The sequence below is a fragment of the Polypterus senegalus genome, chromosome 6 (assembly GCF_016835505.1).
Source record: "Polypterus senegalus isolate Bchr_013 chromosome 6, ASM1683550v1, whole genome shotgun sequence".
Taxonomy (NCBI): Eukaryota; Metazoa; Chordata; class Cladistia; order Polypteriformes; family Polypteridae; genus Polypterus; species Polypterus senegalus.
This window is the reverse complement of record NC_053159.1, coordinates 63,122,908-63,140,314: the sequence shown is the minus strand read 5'-3', so window position 1 is coordinate 63,140,314 and position 17,407 is coordinate 63,122,908. Positions and strand designations below refer to the sequence as shown.

At 39.0% G+C, this 17,407-nt stretch overlaps 1 protein-coding gene across 6 annotated transcripts in view; it reads left to right on the top strand.

The window, feature by feature from the left end:
* Window positions 1–17,407, top strand: part of acot7 (acyl-CoA thioesterase 7) — a 238,928-nt gene that overhangs the window by 21,024 nt on the left and 200,497 nt on the right. For 2 of the 6 annotated variants that reach the window (XM_039756120.1, XM_039756118.1), the window contains exon 1: window positions 16,999–17,118. The exons of 2 other annotated variants lie outside the window; for them this stretch is intronic. In XM_039756120.1, the coding sequence (XP_039612054.1) occupies window positions 17,003–17,118 (116 nt within the window). In that variant the 5' untranslated portion in view covers window positions 16,999–17,002. Of the gene's footprint in view, window positions 1–4,135; window positions 4,242–16,998; window positions 17,119–17,407 lie in introns of those variants that run through there. 2 more of the 6 variants (XM_039756121.1, XM_039756124.1) reach the window with 2 other exon arrangements.

Below are 17,407 nucleotides of genomic sequence, written 5' to 3'. Positions count from 1 at the left end.
ACACTTAAGAGGTTCTATGCTGATTCTTGACCACATGGGTCTGCTGTTAAATAATGTCTGATAATGCTCACATCAATTTGAAATTTGGACTTTCTCACTGTGCTTTAAAAAATGTTTGAAGACTTTTATTGATTGGTAGATTTCTGTTTCTGATAATAGCTATTAGGTTTTATAACCTAGGAGTTATAACCAGATTGTATGTTGTTCTGAGTTCTTCACTTGTGGTAATCAATTTTGTACCATAGTCCTATAACAGTTGTACTAAACAGTCCCCCAGACTGATGTTCACTTGATTATGTTGACCTCTTTTGTAAGTCACTTTGATTTAAAAGTGTCTGCTAAGCAAATGGAAATAATTGTTTTGACTGTAGGAGATTGAAATATTAATAAATATTAATTTGTTTTCTCCTTGCATACTGGAAAAGTTTTTTAAAATATGAGTGAATGGGGTCAGCACCACTTCATTCAGTGCTTGTTTTAGTTCTGAGCTGTACATTTGCATGTGGTGATGTGATGGGTTTAGCTGTGAAAAAGAATTGGCCAGTGCAAAGTGATAAGCTTCCTCTCAGTCTGTTTATTCTTAATGAGGATTTCAGTTTTAAATGCGGTAATTTGTTTCTTTTTTTTAACTTGCCTTTTAGTACTTTATTTATTTTGTCCCATTAATTAGGTGGTGTACTTGGAGGTATAAGACAGTATATTTGCCATGTCATGCTTTCTGGACATGATTTTGTATATATGATTTTCTACAGAATATAAAGTTTAGCTTTGATCAAATGTGCTTTGTCATTCAGTGATTGTTGAATTATTAAATTAATGTTAATTTTTATGTGCAGTGTTTGATTTCAGTTTATATCGACCAGCAGCCAGAACTCTGAGGTAGATCATAGTAATTTTGTGCAAGTTCTGTAATGTAGGTAAACATTGAACAGGCTTACCTGAATCACAAAACATGAGTGTTCCATTGCTGACAGATATGCAGTTCCATCGAGACAAGATGCTGAAAAGACCAAGTGCTGCTGATAAATGGCTGTTTTAATTGGTGGTCTCCGAACGAGTTTTTCAACACTTGTCCATCAAAGTATTCCATTTGTTGCTTCATCTTTCTTTCTGACAGGCTCATGTGCAGCCTTTAAGGCAGTGTGTCGACTGTTCAAAGCTGACAGCCTTTACAGCAGACTGTGGCTTTATTTATTCTGTTAAACAGGTGAATATGGAATTTTGATTAGCCACCTGTCCTTTCATTTGCTTTTGTTGTTGCTAGGAACACTTTGTACCTCAGTGGTTTAAAAAGACAAACTTGCTGTTGGAGACTGACACATGGTTCATTGCATTAAAATTCTGATTGCTACAATATACTTAATTTAAAAAAAAAAAAAAAATTAATAATGAAGTGATGACTTTAAAGGTCTGAATCCTTCAAGGTCTTGCCTGTATCATTGTTTTTCTTAATTACCTCTTCCTTATGTGTGTCAGTCGTCCATGTTTATGACTTTTTGATTTTTGATTTGACTTTACCTGAGCTAATGGATGCAGCCTAGTGTTTTTTTTTTTTGGTTTTTTTTTTGCACAAGACCTAAATGACTCAATAAGGACTCCTCTATCTTTACGTAAAAAGAATGCACAAGACAAGCTGAAGTGGGACATCCGAAAGTGAACCCATAATTCTTTGGGAAAACAAAAAAATGTCTAACAGTCTTCTCACACACAAGTCCTGTTAACCAGTACATAATAAGGAAGTGGTGGTGGCTCTAAGCAGTTCCACCAAGAAGAGGCAGGTTCAGGGTGACCATATTGGAAGTGACATTGGGCTTCCTTGCACCATAAGTATTCTGGTCTGATGGTAAAAGAGGAGAAGCATTAGGGGACAGCGCCAAACCTTGACTCAGAGTGGAATTATATCTACGCGAGCCCTGAAGTTGTCTTGACAGTGTCTAGGGCTTTCCTTTCTTGTGTGATACAGTGGAATTATTTTGCCCCTTTACCATTTTGCATCTACCGAGTATCTCACACTCACCCACTGAGTACTGAGGACGTGACTCTCTGTGTGTGCGTGTGTGTGCGTGTGTGTGCGTGTGTGTGCGTGTGTGTGCGTGTGTGTGCGTGTGTGTGTGTGTGTGTGGTGTGTGTGTGTGCGTGCGTGCGCGCATGCGTGCAAGGACTTTCTTTTTTTTGTGTTTGCATACAACTTTAGCAAACAAACCACTCATTGAATTTGCCACTGGGTATTTTTGAGTGCAGCAATGTAAAGTACTTCCATCCATGCTTGTCAGCTACTTTGAAACAATGTGTTAGGAAGCACCTAATGAAAGAAGCCCAGTTTAAGAATATAAGAAAAATAATAGTAACACTAACACTGCAGAAAATAAACCACTGGCTAGAGTTTAATAGTAGGTTAATGAGTCATTATTTTCTTTAACCTTTCCCTATCAAATAAAAGATAACTGCAAGATTGATCATACAGTACAATACATGAGACAAATTTTTTACTTTTCAGGGAACACTTAATATAAAATTTTGTGGTTTTGGGGGTTAGGTTCACAGGGGCAGTGCTGCCCATAATGATGATGGAATGCCAAAATATACTGTTCAAAAGCAATTGGGGGGGTGTTTAAAAATAAAATAAATAGATAATACAAAAGTAGAAAATGAACAGTAAAACTGAGTAAATGAGCTGCCTTCCTGGTGCTCTCCAAATAGTTGTCAGTCACGGTGTCTTGCACAGAGCATTCCTACACCTGTCCTGCCAATGTACTGACATTTACCCATCATTTGAACCCTTGTGTCCACTCGTTCGCTGACTCAACTTGCAGAGCAACTGGCTTTAAAACCTCCTGACTTTACTTTTGGTATTGGGGTAATCCAACTTTTGTAACCAGTACACCAGTGTAGCAGCCCCTTTAGTGTTCCTACACTCCGGAGTCTTTTGTTGCCTCAAAAATGCAAAAAAGGTTAAGAATTTCCACAAGTTCCATATTTTTCATGTATCACTTTTAATTATTCATTTTTTTCATTATTTACTTGTTTTTTTTCGTCATGACAGTCATTCCAAGAACTCTCTTGGGAGCTTTTTTGCCATTTGCATCAACATTTTGCCATATGTGGCCATATTGTGCTTATTAGATTGGTTGCTACCATGTTACTGACATTAATGTGACAAGGTGACATTATCTCATGTCCTCAATTTAAGATGGAAGTGCTCCATTTAAAATATCCCTTGCTTTTGGATGCTAACCGAAAACCTATTGCTGGGTTTGCTCATATTTATTTTGGTTAGGGATCTCCTCTTTGTTAGTCTAATTGCAGAATTCTACTTGGCTTTTTTCTGGCAAAAAAGCTTTTTCCAAATTTGATATAGTTTGCTGGCTTTACTAGGTTTTCTGGTTTCCAACCCTTGTTAGCTTCCAGGGAACTGAATTTAGCTTTCCATGCATAGTAGTTTCACGTCCTGATCCTTTCCATCTCAAAATGATCTCCATTCCAGCTTACCTAATGCAAATAAGCCATGGTCCTCTCTGCCTGCTATTGTGTGTTGCCAACTTAAGGTCCAGGGGTCATTTATCCTTACTCCATGCCTCCCTTGCCCTCCTACCTTGCTGTCTCAAGGCATTCCTGGTAAGTTCTGGGTTGTCTGTTATCTGTCTGTCTTGGAAATATTGCACTCTAGGCCACATCCCACCCTCCATCATCTGGGTGTGTGTATTTATAGCGGCTCTGGACCATCAAGTACATTTAAGTGCACTGGCAGGGCGTGTTGTTTGTTAGGAAAAACTTTGTTGAGCCTTTAACTGTCCATTGCCACCTTTTTTCCCCCATTTATTTATTTATTCATCTCCCACCCCTCCAACCCCAAGGCTCTATCAGGATTCTCATCACTATTGGTTATGACATCCAAAATGACATCTGAAGGCACCATTATTTTAGGACAGGTGAATGACTATGTCAAGACCATTAAAAGCAGCTTTTTTCCAACTTCCTTGTTTAATCGGGCGTTTAGGACTACTTGACAGAAATTGGAAAAAATGAGTTTCTAGGTAACACAATGCTGAGTGATGTGAATATTCCAAGTTGTTTGTCTCTGTGACTCCGTTCTTAGGGAGTGGGCAGGACCAGATGATTCAGTGCTGTACTTGCAGGTAATTTGATGCCAAATGTGATTCTGCTATAGCAATGCTGAAAGTGATTCAGCAGATGGGAAGACTTGTTGCAACTTTGAAGGGACTGAGGACACTGCCACAAAGGTAGGACACCTACTTTTTTTCTTTCTGCTTTCTTTAAAGTTTACATGTATCTGTAGCAGATAGAGCTAGGACAACTGGTCAAAACTGTTTGCTGGAAATGTTTATTTCAGTAGTAGAGTGTGAAAGGTTCCTCATTTACTGTACATCCATTTGCCCATATTGTAGTCTTGTGCCCTACAGAAACCTGATTCCAGTGACACTGGACAGATTTCACATTAGGTGCGTAGACATGAGAGAGTGGAAGGTGGTGGGTGTTTGCTGTTTATGTAAACAACAAATATGTGAATACTCTTGTGGCATTTTTAAAGGTGATACTTTCAAGACTGCACTGTCATTTTTTGGTCATGTTCCATCCTCCAAAGATTTAATGGTGGCAGTATTTTCAGTTATTAATGAGCTTCTTTTTTTATATAAATTGATTTTATTGAAATCACACAACATTCCATACAAATAGATCAATTTTACAAGAATAGGATTGAAAACAAATCAACCTGCATCACTGAGAGGGCATGGTCAGCAGAATAAAACTTAAACCTAGTAAAAATAAGTAAATAAATTAATAAGTGAATATAGATGAATGGAGAAGGAAAAAAAATAGGTAGAGAATCTGCTTCTTCATTGTTTTAAAAGCTTGTTCTAAAATGTTAATTAGATCTTGCCAGATTTTGAAAAATTTCTGCACAGATCCTCAAAGTGAGAATTAGATTTTTTTCCAATTTCAAATATAAAACATCAGTTATCCACTGACCTTAAAAGAGGAGAGTTGGGATTCTTCCAGTTTAGTAAACTACAGTGCATCCGAAAAGTATTCACAGCGCATCACTTTTCACATTTTATGTTACAGCCTTATTCCAAAATGGATTAAAATTAATTTTTTTTCCTCAGAATTCTACACACAACACCCCATAATGACAACGTGAAAAAAGTTTATTTGAGATTTTAGCAAATTTATTAAAAATAAAAAAAAATTGAGAAAGCACATGTACATAAGTATTCACAACCTTTGCCATGAAGCTCAAAATTGAGATCAGGTGCATCCTGTTTCCCCTGATCATCCTTGAGATGTTTCTGCAGTTTAATTGGAGTCCACCTGTGGTAAATTCAATTGATTGGACATGATTTTATAAGGTCCCACAGTTGACAGTTCATGTCCGAGCACAAACCAAGCATGAAGTCAAAGGAGTTGTCTGTAGACCTCCGAGACAGGATTGTCTCGAGGCACAAATCTGGGGAAGGTTACAGAAAAATGTCTGCTGCTTTGAAGGTCCCAATGAGCACAGTGGCCTCCATCATAAGTAAGTGGAAGAACTTCGAAACCACCAGGACTCTTCCTAGAGCTGGCCGACCATCTAAACTGAGCGATCGGGGGAGAAGGGCCTTAGTCAGGAAGGTGACCAAGAACCCGATGGTCACTCTGTCAGAGCTCCAGAGGTCCTCTGTGGAGAGAGGAGAACCTTCCAGAAGGACAACCATCTCTGCAGCAATCCACCAATCAGGCCTGTATAGTAGAGTGGCCAGATGGAGGCCACTCCTTAGTAAAAGACACATGGCAGCCCGTCTGGAGTTTGCCAAAAGGCACCTGAAGGACTCTCTGACTTGAGAGATTGAACTCTTTGGTGTGAATGCCAGGCATCACGTTTTGGAGGAAACCAGGCACCACTCATCACCAGGCCAATATCATCCCTACAGTGAAGCATGGTGGTGGCAGCATCATGCTGTGGGGATGTTTTTCAGCAGCAGGAACTGGGAGACTAGTCAGGATTAAGGGAAAAATGACTGCAGCAATGTACAGAGACATCCAGGATGAAAACCTGCTCCAGAGCACTCTTGACCTCAGGCTGGGGCGACGGTTCACCTTTCAGCAGGACAACGACCCTAAGCACACAGCCAGGATATCAAAGGAGTGGCTTCAGGACAACTCTGTGAATGTCCTTGAGTGACCCAGCCAGAGCCCAGACTTGAATCTGATTGAATATCTCTGGAGAGATCTTAAAATGGCTGTGCACCGACGCTTCCCATCCAACATGAAGGAGCTTGACAGGTGCTGCAAAGAGGAATGGGCGAAACTGGCCAAGGATAGGTGTGCCAAGCTTGTGGCATCATACTCAAAAAGACTTGAGGCTGTAATTGCTGCCAAAGGTGCATCGACAAAGTATTGAGCAAAGGCTGTGAATACTTACGTACATGCGATTTCTCCGTTTTTTTTTATTAAATTTTCAAAAACCTCAAGCTTTTTTCACATTGTCATTATGGGGTGTTGTGTGTAGAATTCTGAGGAAAAAAAATGAATTTAATCAATTTTGGAATAAGGCTGTAACATAACAAAATGTGGAAAAAGTGATGCGCTGTGAATACTTTCCGGATGCACTGTAAGTCTGTGTGGCAATAGTGTAGTGAATGCAATCAGTTTGTCCTTCTCCACTTTAAACCCATCTGGAAGAACACCAAACACCGCTGTTAATGGGGTAGGAGGGATTGGGACACCAAGGCTGTCTGAAAGGCACTAAAAATTTTAGCCCAGAATAATGTTAGTTTGGTGCAGGCCCAAAACATGCGGCTCTGTGAGGCTGGAACTTGATTGCAGTGTTCGCTGGTTGGGTCTTGCCCTGTAAACATTTTGGACAATTTTATCAGAGACAGATGTGCTCAATATATAATTTTGAGCTGAATAATTGTATGCTTTGTGCATATGGAGCTCGAGTGAATTCTCTGCATTGTTACCTTCCACTCCTTTTCCTATTATGTTGAGGGAGAGATCCTTTTCCCATTGTCCTCTTGGATTTTTGAAAAGGAGGGACTGTAAAATGGTTTTATATATTGCAGAGATGTTATTTAAGTCCTTGCAACTGATCAATATATTTTCCAGCATATAGGGAGGTGAGGAAAATTGAGCAGGTTCTGTTTAACAAAGTTTCTAATTTGAAGATAGTGAAAGAAATGTGTTGCTGGAAAGTTAAATTTAGAATGTAATTGTTCATAGGAAGCAAAGACGACGTCTATGTACAGATCTCTAAGTGATTTAATCACAAATGTTTTCCAGACATTAAAAACTGCATATGTTTGCGAGGATTTAAAAAGGTGGTTCTCGTGCAGAGGTGAAACCGATGAAAGATTCTCTATCTTAAAATGCTTCCTATATTGGTTCCATATTCTGAGTGAATGAAGCACTATTGGGTTATTATATTGGCGATAATTTGCATTTATTGGGGCACAAAGCAAGGAATATAAAGTAGAACTGCAGGATTTTATTTCTATTGTAGACCAAGCCTGTATATGTTCATCTATTTGTGTCAATGTCCAGGTTTTTAAATGTTGTATGTTTGCTGCCCAGTAGTAAAATTGAAAGTTGGGTAGAGCCATGCCACCTTCTGCCATTGGCTTTGTAGGGTCACTCTTTTGATACGTGGAAAGAGTATACTTTTAGTTGAATTAATTCTGAGACCAGAAATCTTTTGAAATTCTGTTAGTGCTGTTGGGACTGCAGGCACAGTATTTTGTGGGTCTGATATATACAGTACCAAATAATCTGCATATAGAGATTTTCTGTTCAAGTCCTTCTCTGATAATCCCCTTTATCTGATAAGCATTTTGACAGTGTACTGCCAGTGGCTCAATGGTGACTGCAAAAAGTAGTGGTGACAAGGGGCATCCTTGTGTACCACGTTGTAGTTTAAAGTAGTCTGAATTAATGTTGTTAATACAAACTGAAGCTTCTGGATTGGTATACAGTAGTTTGATCCATGCACAAATGTTCGGGCCAAACCCAAATTTCTCCAATGTAGTGAAAAGGTAGTTCCATTCAATCAAATTAAACGCTTTTTCTGCATCCAAGGATAATGAAATCTCTGGGATGTTTGACTTTGCGGGCGAGTATATTACATTAAACAGACATCGACGATTGGATGCTAAATGTTGGCCTTTAGTAAATCCAGTTTGATCTTGTAATATTACTGAAGGCAGCACTTTCTCCATCCTTCTAGCTAGGACTTTGGAGAGTATGTTAACATCCATTATTCAGAAGTGAAATTGGTCTGTATGATGCACATTGTAATATGTCCTTATTTTGCTTAGGAAAGACGGTGATTAATGCTTGACAAAGTTTGGTGGTAGAATTTTATTGTCTCTAGCTTCTGTGAATGTTGCTAATAGTAGGGGTGCTAGCTGAGTGGAGAACTTCTAATAAAATTTGGCAGGGTAGCCATTGGGGCCTGTTGCTTTCCCACTCTGAAATTTACTTTATACCATCTAATAATTCTGATAGTGCCAACGGTTTATCCAATTCTTCTGTACTAAGAGTATCTAATTGTGGTATCTCTAATGCATCCAGAAATGCATTAGATTGTGTCTTGTCGTCTTTAAACTCGGTAGAATATAAGGATTTATAGTTGTCTCCTAAATGTGTGCATTATATTTTTATGATCAACGATTGTCTCCATTTGTGTTGGTAATTGCTGGGATTGCATTGCTAACTTCTTGCTTGTGGATTTGTTGAGCTAAAAGCTTATTGGCTTTCTCTCCATATTCATAGTAATGATGTCTTGATTTAAAAACGAGTTGTTTAGTTTCTTTAGTTGTCAAGATGTTGAGTTCTGAATGCAGAGCTTGCCTTTTCCTATGAAGCGCCTCACTTTGACACCTGGCATGTTCTTGATCTATTCTAGTAATTTTGTTGGTTAGCTTTGATACCTGCTTGGTTTCCAATTTATTTCTGTGGGAAAGATAAGATAATGCTGCCTAGACCTCGGGGGATATATTTGTCTTTAGAAAAAAAAACTGATTTGTTTTGATATAAATTCTGTAAAGTTCTCGCCTGCTAATAAAAGTGGGTTAAGAAGCCATCTGAGAGATGAGTATTTGGGACATAATGATTTTATCCCCAAGATCAGAGGGGCATGGTTGGAAATAATAGCAATGTACTTGCAGGATTTAATCGTAGGTAAGAAATGGTTATCTACAAAAAAAAAAACCTAATCAATTCTTGAGTAGCAATGATGCACTGATGAGTAGAAGAAATATGTTCTTGAGTTTGGTTTTAGAAATCTACAGGGGTCTGATAAGTTGTGATCAGTTACAAATTGTGTAATTGTCTTTGCAGTGTTCGGTCTCCTGTCACAGGGGCGATGACATCTAGGTCTGGATTTAAAACACAAATAAAATTCCCAGCCATTATGATTTTGAGTGCTCACATTGGGAATGGATGCAAATACATTTTGGATGAATTCCCTATCATCCACATTGGGTGGGTGCATAAACATCACAATCACTTTGCAATTAAATTACCCATCACAACCATGTACTGTATCTCCCTTCAGGATCAGATGCAACATCTGATACTACAAATGAGACTGTTCTATGTATAAGAATTCCCACACCTAGTTTTTTTTTTTGTAAAGCTGGAATGGAACATTTGGCCTGTCCAGTCATTTTGTAGCCGGAACTGATCCTTGCTTAATAAGTGGGTCTCCTGTAAAAGTACTATTTTACCATTTAGACTTGCTAGGTGAGAGAATACTTTCTTTCTTTTTAATTTGTGATTCAGGCCTTTAACATTCCAGTTCACAAAGTTAACTGTCCCGTCTTGGAGACATTGATTCTGAATTTTTGATGTTTTGTAGTCTTAATCAAAAGTGAGACAGCTTTGACCTTAATTTCCAATTTTCCCAGGGGTTATTGTCATGCAGTCTATTGTTACATTGGTAATTATAATAAGGATTAAAAGGGTAGATTAGAGAGAGCTTGCTCTTCTTTTCCCCCCCCCCCTTTGCCTCCCCATGTGAGGCTGAACCCCACTTCACAAAGTCCCAGTCCTCTGACATACCTAGAGACAGCACGTCCAAAACAAAACAAGCCCCCAGTAGCAGTGTATGTGAATTAAAATTGAGATCTATTGCCAATACAGTATAAATACTATAAGCGTGACAAAAAAAAAGCAAAACAAAATCAACATTCTTGAAATATTAAGCTAGTAAACCCAGGGAATGGTGTTAAATAGTGGCCCTGGATCAATGAGCTTCTTACAAAACATTGGTGCTTTCTTGGCAATTTCTAAAGGATTTTAAGCATGTCTTAATCGCTACCTGAGATGTTCTGTTAGACAGACAATGGGAATGTTGAGGGCCTTGGATACTGCATTACAGACAGAATTTAACTTGAATAATGTAGTTCTCACTAGGACAATGAATTTTTACCATCATAATAAACTGTCAGCCCCTAAGGAAGTAATGAATATAAAGAGGAGTGCCTTTAGCTGTGAAGATAAAGAGGAGATCAAGTTATAGCAGTCAAGACTTGGCAGCAGCACTAGAGGGAAATTCTACCAAGGAAATGCTGGGATATCGCAGAGAAGTGTGATTGAAGTTTGGAGATGGATAAAGAACATCACTGACTAGAAGCAGATTGGTAAAGATGATCTTGATATGGCCAGAGATTAATTTCTTTTTCAATGTGTACTTGATAGGCAGATGTAGCCCCGACACTATCAGTTTGAATGGACTCGTGATATTGTCTGTCTGTGGGGCTGTTCTGCACATAATTACCATTTTTCTAAATCTGCAGAGAAGCCACAATTGGAAAAGACATTGTGTGTGCAAAATAGTCATGGGGCATAGCCACTTAATGAGAAATGAACTTCCTCAAAGAATCATTTATGAATTTTGAAAATGATAGTACAGGTTACTGTATTTAGTAATAAATAAGCTCTGTCAATTATTGTCATACATTTCCAATATAGGCTTCAATCACACTATGCATGTGATGGTTATGAAGAAGGTTGCAGGAGCAACATTATCACAGACTGGAACTTTTTTTAAATGTTTTTATTTTTATGCAGAAGGCATGCTAACTGACAAAACATTGGTCAGAAATAAATGAGTGGCTTGACTCTGCACCTTAGTGTCCCTGCCCTGTTTTTTGGTATCTAACCAAAATTACCACCACCAAAAAGGTCTGTTTAAAATGTGTCGGCCTAATTCATACTCTGACAGCCTGCATTTTTCCATTATCTAATAACCACATATTAACAAACGGCTGCCCCTCAAGACTACCTTGAGCTACAAGCGGTTTGACTAACAGGCTTATACAAATATAGATGATGCTTCAATCCATACGCTCCACTGAATCTATTCCGATGTGGACAACAGTATCTAGCCAGTCCAGTTAGGAAATATTGTTTAGGGAAATACAAATAGATAATCCCACAGTGTCCTAGATACAGTATCTCACAAAAGTGAGTACACCCCTCACATTTTTGTAAATATTTTAGGGGTGTACTCACTTTTGTTGCTAACGGTTTAAACATTAATGGCTGTGTGAGTTATTTTGAGGGGACAGCAAATGTACACTGTTATACAAGCTGTACACTGACTACTTTACATTGTATCAAAGTGTCATCTTCAGTGTTGTCCCATGAAAAGATTAATGACAAGCCGCAACCCAAAGTTTTCAACTTCTCAAATTTATTGAATGAAAATATGGTGCAGTTTGAACCTGACATAGAAGAGTAGAATATCACAGTATGGCAACACAAATTGATAAACCTAATGATAAACCAAAATGACCAGCAAGTGGCGATGCCAGAGAGGGAAATGTTCCCTTTTACACTCAATTAGCAGCTTTTTAATTGAAACCAAAACTCTTCAGTACTACTGTTAAAAAGTCTTCAGTAACTACTGAGAAGTATTTACAAAAAAACTAACATTATGTAGTTTTACCAGAGAATCCTCACTCATTGAATCTATGATAACCAACACTGCACTATAGAAAATATTAATTTTCTTCATTAGTGTTTGTTATAAAAAAAAAAAAAAGAGAAATTAACCAAAGTGAAGTTCAAAAGGATTCAAGTATACTAAATTTTCTTCTGATTACTTTATCAGTATGTAAATGGTGAAAACATTGTGCTTTGAAGAAAATTAAGCAACACTCGCCTTAGGTGTAACACTGACATTATAGACCTGAGTTTGGAGCAATTAATGGGAGAATTGGGCATGTTTTTTGCTCCTGACGAGAGTCTCAAAGTCTGGAGTTACAGTAGACAAAGCAACTCTGAGGTCATGTTCAATGTTCAGTCTCTTTCTGTGCTTTGTCTTCAGCTGAACCAGAGCTGAGAATCCACGCTCGGATTGGTAGTGCTGAATGGTAGCTGTATTTTTACTGCTTGAGTGGCAAGACAGATACTCTCTCATCACAGTGCTGCACCAGAACTGGGAGAGGCTTACCTCCATGAGTTTCTTTTTTAGTGTGCGGTCACATGATGGCTCCACCAGCTGACTCTCTCCATTGCTTGGCAACGTGACACTTTCTATGTCGATAACAAATAGGTCGCGTATCCAGTCATCATCCCTCTGTTTCTCAGGATAGTAGTCATTAAACCGCTCAAAGTTTATTCAGATGTGTCTTAATCGTTTTCCTCATTACATTTTTTCCTTCCGTGTCCAGTTGCTGTTCCTCATGACAGGCATTGGGGAACATGTCGAGTCAGTTTTTAGAAACATGACTTGCCCAGAAGAAGATCTTTTTCTTTCTGTTCTTGCTTTTTTTAAAAAAAAAAAAACAACAAAAAAAAAATTTAATTTGTCATACTGTTCAAAAATGTTGTGCCCCCTCCCCTGCACAGACTCATTTAATGTGTTTTAATTGTACAAACAACACAACAAGGTAAGCAACATGTGCGAGCCACACACTGTTGCGAAACCGGTCTTCAAGAGACAAATTGTTCTGGGCAAGAAAAGCTGCAATTTCAGCTCGTAGTTCATAAAAACAGGACAGTACCTTTCCCCTCGAAAGCCAGTGTATCTTGGCATGATACAACACCTGTATGTGCTCACTACCAAGATCTTGGCACAGTTTCTGAAAACATCGGGTGTTCTTTGCACTCCGTTTTTAATGTAGTTTACCACTTGGATGACATCTTTTAATGTTCCATGAAGCACTGGTACCATATCCTTTGCGCCAGGGCCACCTAATGTAAAAAACAATAGTTCCAAGTTGCATTCGGAGCTTTCTCAAGTATTCTCCTCATGACACCCAAGTTTTTTTCCTGTCATGGAGGCAGCGCCATCAGTTGTGATACCAACGCACATGTCCCAGCTTAGGCCCACTGAACACAAATTCAAGTCCACAGAGCTGAAAATGTCCTCTGCAGTTGTAGTAGTAGGGAGCTCTCTTGAGCAAAGAAATTGTTCCTGTAAGTCCCCGTCCCACACATGTCTCGCATAAACGAGTAAAATTGCTTTATGTCTGTGAATTTGTCCATTTGTAAGGCAAAATGACCACTTGCCTTAATGTGAGCTGTGGTCTGTCATCCGACATGTCTTCAATTCGCCTACTAATAGTGTCATTTGACAGAGGTATAGTTTTTAGTTTAACCATTGCGGATTGATCCAACACCTCTCTGGCCATGTCCATGGCTGCAGGTAAGATGAGATCCTCTGCAATGGTGTGGGGCTTCTTTAACTTGGCAATACGATGTGCCACCAGGTAAGATGCACGGAGTACCGGTTCTTGCTTCAAGCATGAAGTAAGACACTTTTGTGATTTCCTCAGGTCTTGAAGTTGTCTTAAAGTACTCAACAGGTTTATCTTTGAGATAACGGTGTTTTGTTTCCAAATGCTGCTCCAGTTTTGATGGCTTCATGCTTTCACATGCCAACACCTTGCTGCACAAAACACACTGAGGTTTTTGTCCTCCTTTGTCAATATGAGAAAAATCCATATCTAATACAGTATATTCTGTGTTGTACCTGCTTTTCACCATATTCAATTAGTATATAACAAAGTTTGCGGGTCTTTTTGCTATGGTGTGAAACGACTGTTGTCAACTCGCATTATCGCCACCAACTGATAAGTGTGAACAGACGACACTCAGTTTATTTTTTTCTTAACATTTTTTTGCCCAGGCAAAGGCTTGCGACCCACCAGTTGAGAATCACTGCTCTTGGGTGTCTGTTTCACAAACTGCAGCCTCTGATGTACTTATCCTCTTGTGCAGTTGTGCATCTGAGCCTTCTACTTTTAATCATTTATCTTTTATTGGCTCTCTTACAGGAACAATGAGAGTGCAAGTTAATAGATTTACCAAGTAACTGTATGCAGCCATTTGCAGATGTTTGCACTCTTCTGTCTTTGGCTACTTGGCTACTGTTGCTTCCTGAGAGCAAAAACATGTTGATTCTTTTTTGATAAAATGCATTATAAACTGTGACTACCAGGAGGCATGTGACAATGTTTCTTTACTTCACATATTCTAGCATATTTATGTAATAACTTAGTAAGGGGTCCTTGAACCATTAGGCTTGTTGTCTCCTCCTGAACTATATAGTGTCTTCTCGGGGGTGCCTGCTGGAGTCCCTGTGAGTTCATGTGGCTTCCTTTTTAGTCCTCTTGTCTTGGATGTCTGTTTTTGGTTAAGGAATTTGTTTTTTAAATTTTAAGAATCCGTTTTGTTTGTTTATATTGTGATATGTGGGGTAATTAGAATATTTGCTTTTATCCATTTCATTTTGTTGTCTTATTTCTGTATTTGGTCCCTTTTTTGGTTACCTTCAATTAAGTGATTTCTAATTGGATTCTATTGCATTTACAGGGTTGGGTTTCAATTATGCCTTGCAACAAGAGATGGCAACCTTGTGTTGGCTGTCTGCTCCTTGTATAATATGGTGGCAAACTAATCTGAATTTAAAATTAGAACTAACCATGGAATACAAAAAGTAGGGATAAACAGAGGGATGAATTTGTCAGTTTTCCAATGTTTGATTTTTAAGAGCAGTACAAAAAGAAAAGACTTAATCTTTATTGTTGAAATGCATTTAACATGTTTCATAAAAATTTTGCTTGCAAAAAACACAAGTTAGCTGCCTGTCAAAATACTGATTTCTCTCTCTCTCTCTCTCTCTCTCCCCCCTTCGGGACACAACCCTTTCATTTCATTTGATTACACCCCCAACTGCATGTGTGTGCCTGTGTGTTGTTTTTTTTTTTTCTACCAAACGGACGAAGGGGAAAAAAAAAAAGAATGAACATAAATTATATATTAAATAGAAGTTGGGTTGGAAAATGACTGACTACAAATGTTTCTGCCATTCCCGGACCGCCTCCCCCTATGGACCTTGAACCCTTGTCTACTCAGTTAGTTAGCCTGTCTATTTGCTAACCTACCACATAGCCTGTGGTCTCCCTCAGCTCCTGCCTGTCTTTCTCATCACCTTGACCTCACACTTCCTCCATTGATTCCCCCCTATGTCAGCCAACCTCCTGACTCCTAGCTTGGTTTTGCCTCATTGAACATTATCTCAGGGTTACCACCAGCCGATTCCCATAATCTTTTTCTAGAGACAAGGGTGTCCTCCTTTTGGCTTTGTGGAAACTAGTTTTGGGTCTCTCTTCACCCATAAGCCTTAAAGGGCCAGGTGTCTTTGACAGCTTCTGGGTTGCCTTGCTACAAAGTGCAACACTTCTTTCCTTTCTCTCTTTTTTGGGATTATACAGCTTCACACAATGGAAGGCTACGACTGCCCTACTGCCAACCTTTACTTTTAAAACTACAATCTGGTCCCACTTCTGCCAACCGGACCATGTGCTCGCCATCACTCTGGAATTATTATATTTTCTCTTTGTGACGCTCCTCTCTCTTGAGGTTAATGGGTAATGAATCCTAGCAGTTGTCTAGGGTGCCTGCCATGTAGCACTCCTGGGAACATTGCTTATGTGTTTCTAGTTCTCTCTTATTCTCTCATATGGGAGCCTTATGGTGCTTAGGATGTTTAGCCATGCCAACGTTTTTGGTTATATCTTTTGTCGGATGTGGTTTTACTGTCTTGTGGCCTTGCTAGACCCCTTTCCTTGTCCTTTGCAAAACTGTCTTTCCTAACCAACACCACCCGGCAACCCATCCATTATACTTTCCTCTTCATTATTAGAATATTTTTGAAAATAAGCATGTGTCTAATTAAAAAAAATGCTATAGAAATTCCATGTGTGCTTACTGTTGAAGGTAAGTGTTCTTTTTAGTATGTGAAGTCCTGCTTCAGCTGTTTTTTGAGAAATGACTTTCTTAGATCACCTGTGCTTCTCAATTTCCTTATTTTGTTCACAGTAAAACTGTGGTTTTTATGCTTAGTTATGAAATCTTCAATGCAGAAGCATTTCCTGTGATACTGGTGCCTGGCAGCACTCCTATAGTGAGGTGAGGTGTTTAAACTGAGATACATGTCTTGGTGTCTAGCTGCTCCTTTAATGGAAATGTGCCAGTTTCTTGTTCCTAGTTGTTTGCATATATTCATGATTTGACTTGTGCCTCTCCTGACTGCCACTGCTAGGTTCTATTGTTAGGGTGGTGTTTGGCATAGTTTGAAAAAAAAAAATAAATTTTGCAAAAAAATGTTTCTGAGCACAGGCTTAAGGCTGAGGTTTTTAGATTTTATATATTCATATTCATTTTCCACGTAATTAATCGTTGCTAAGAACAGTCTAGTTGCAAAAACTGTACACCTGAATGCACTTTTTTCCAGTGAAGATCGGTCCCAAACAAAGAGCGTAAATCCAACACACTTGAGACTTTTGACCTGCATATGCCACTCTCTTTTCCTTAAAATGAAATGCCTCTGCGTATCACATTACTGTTCCACTGTAGCATTTCCTGCTGCCATCCCTCTGAAAAATCCCCATAGCAACCTGAAGCAGAAGTGCACTCTGAATGGCTGAAGCTCCCTGATGTCAGTGTTTGGGAGGGGCCATCTGTCCGTGATGTCACATGGTGCTATTTGATGGGACTTTTCAATGAGACCTGTAGTTCTGTCAAACATCCTGCCTCCATTACACCTTCGTCACAGGCTACACAAGTACTTGGCATGCAGGCCAAAGCTCAGTGTCAGATCAGCAGGTAGAGTAAAATTTCTTTAACTTTTGTGGCTTGCTTGGCTAGCCATAACTTGAGATTAAAAGCCCTTCTGTTTCTAATACGACAGCTGGGATGTTCAGAAGATGAACAGCCTCGTCGTTCTTCCTGTGAGCTTGTGTGCTGTACTAAAAATGTTTATTTCTACTGTATAACAGGCCCAGAGCCAAGGGAAAGAGTGGTTGTAAAGCAGTGGTAATCAGTAACTAACCACTGTTGTACTGAGTTTTTAAAATTGTGATTGTTTGCATCTTTGTCAAAAGACTCCTTTGCC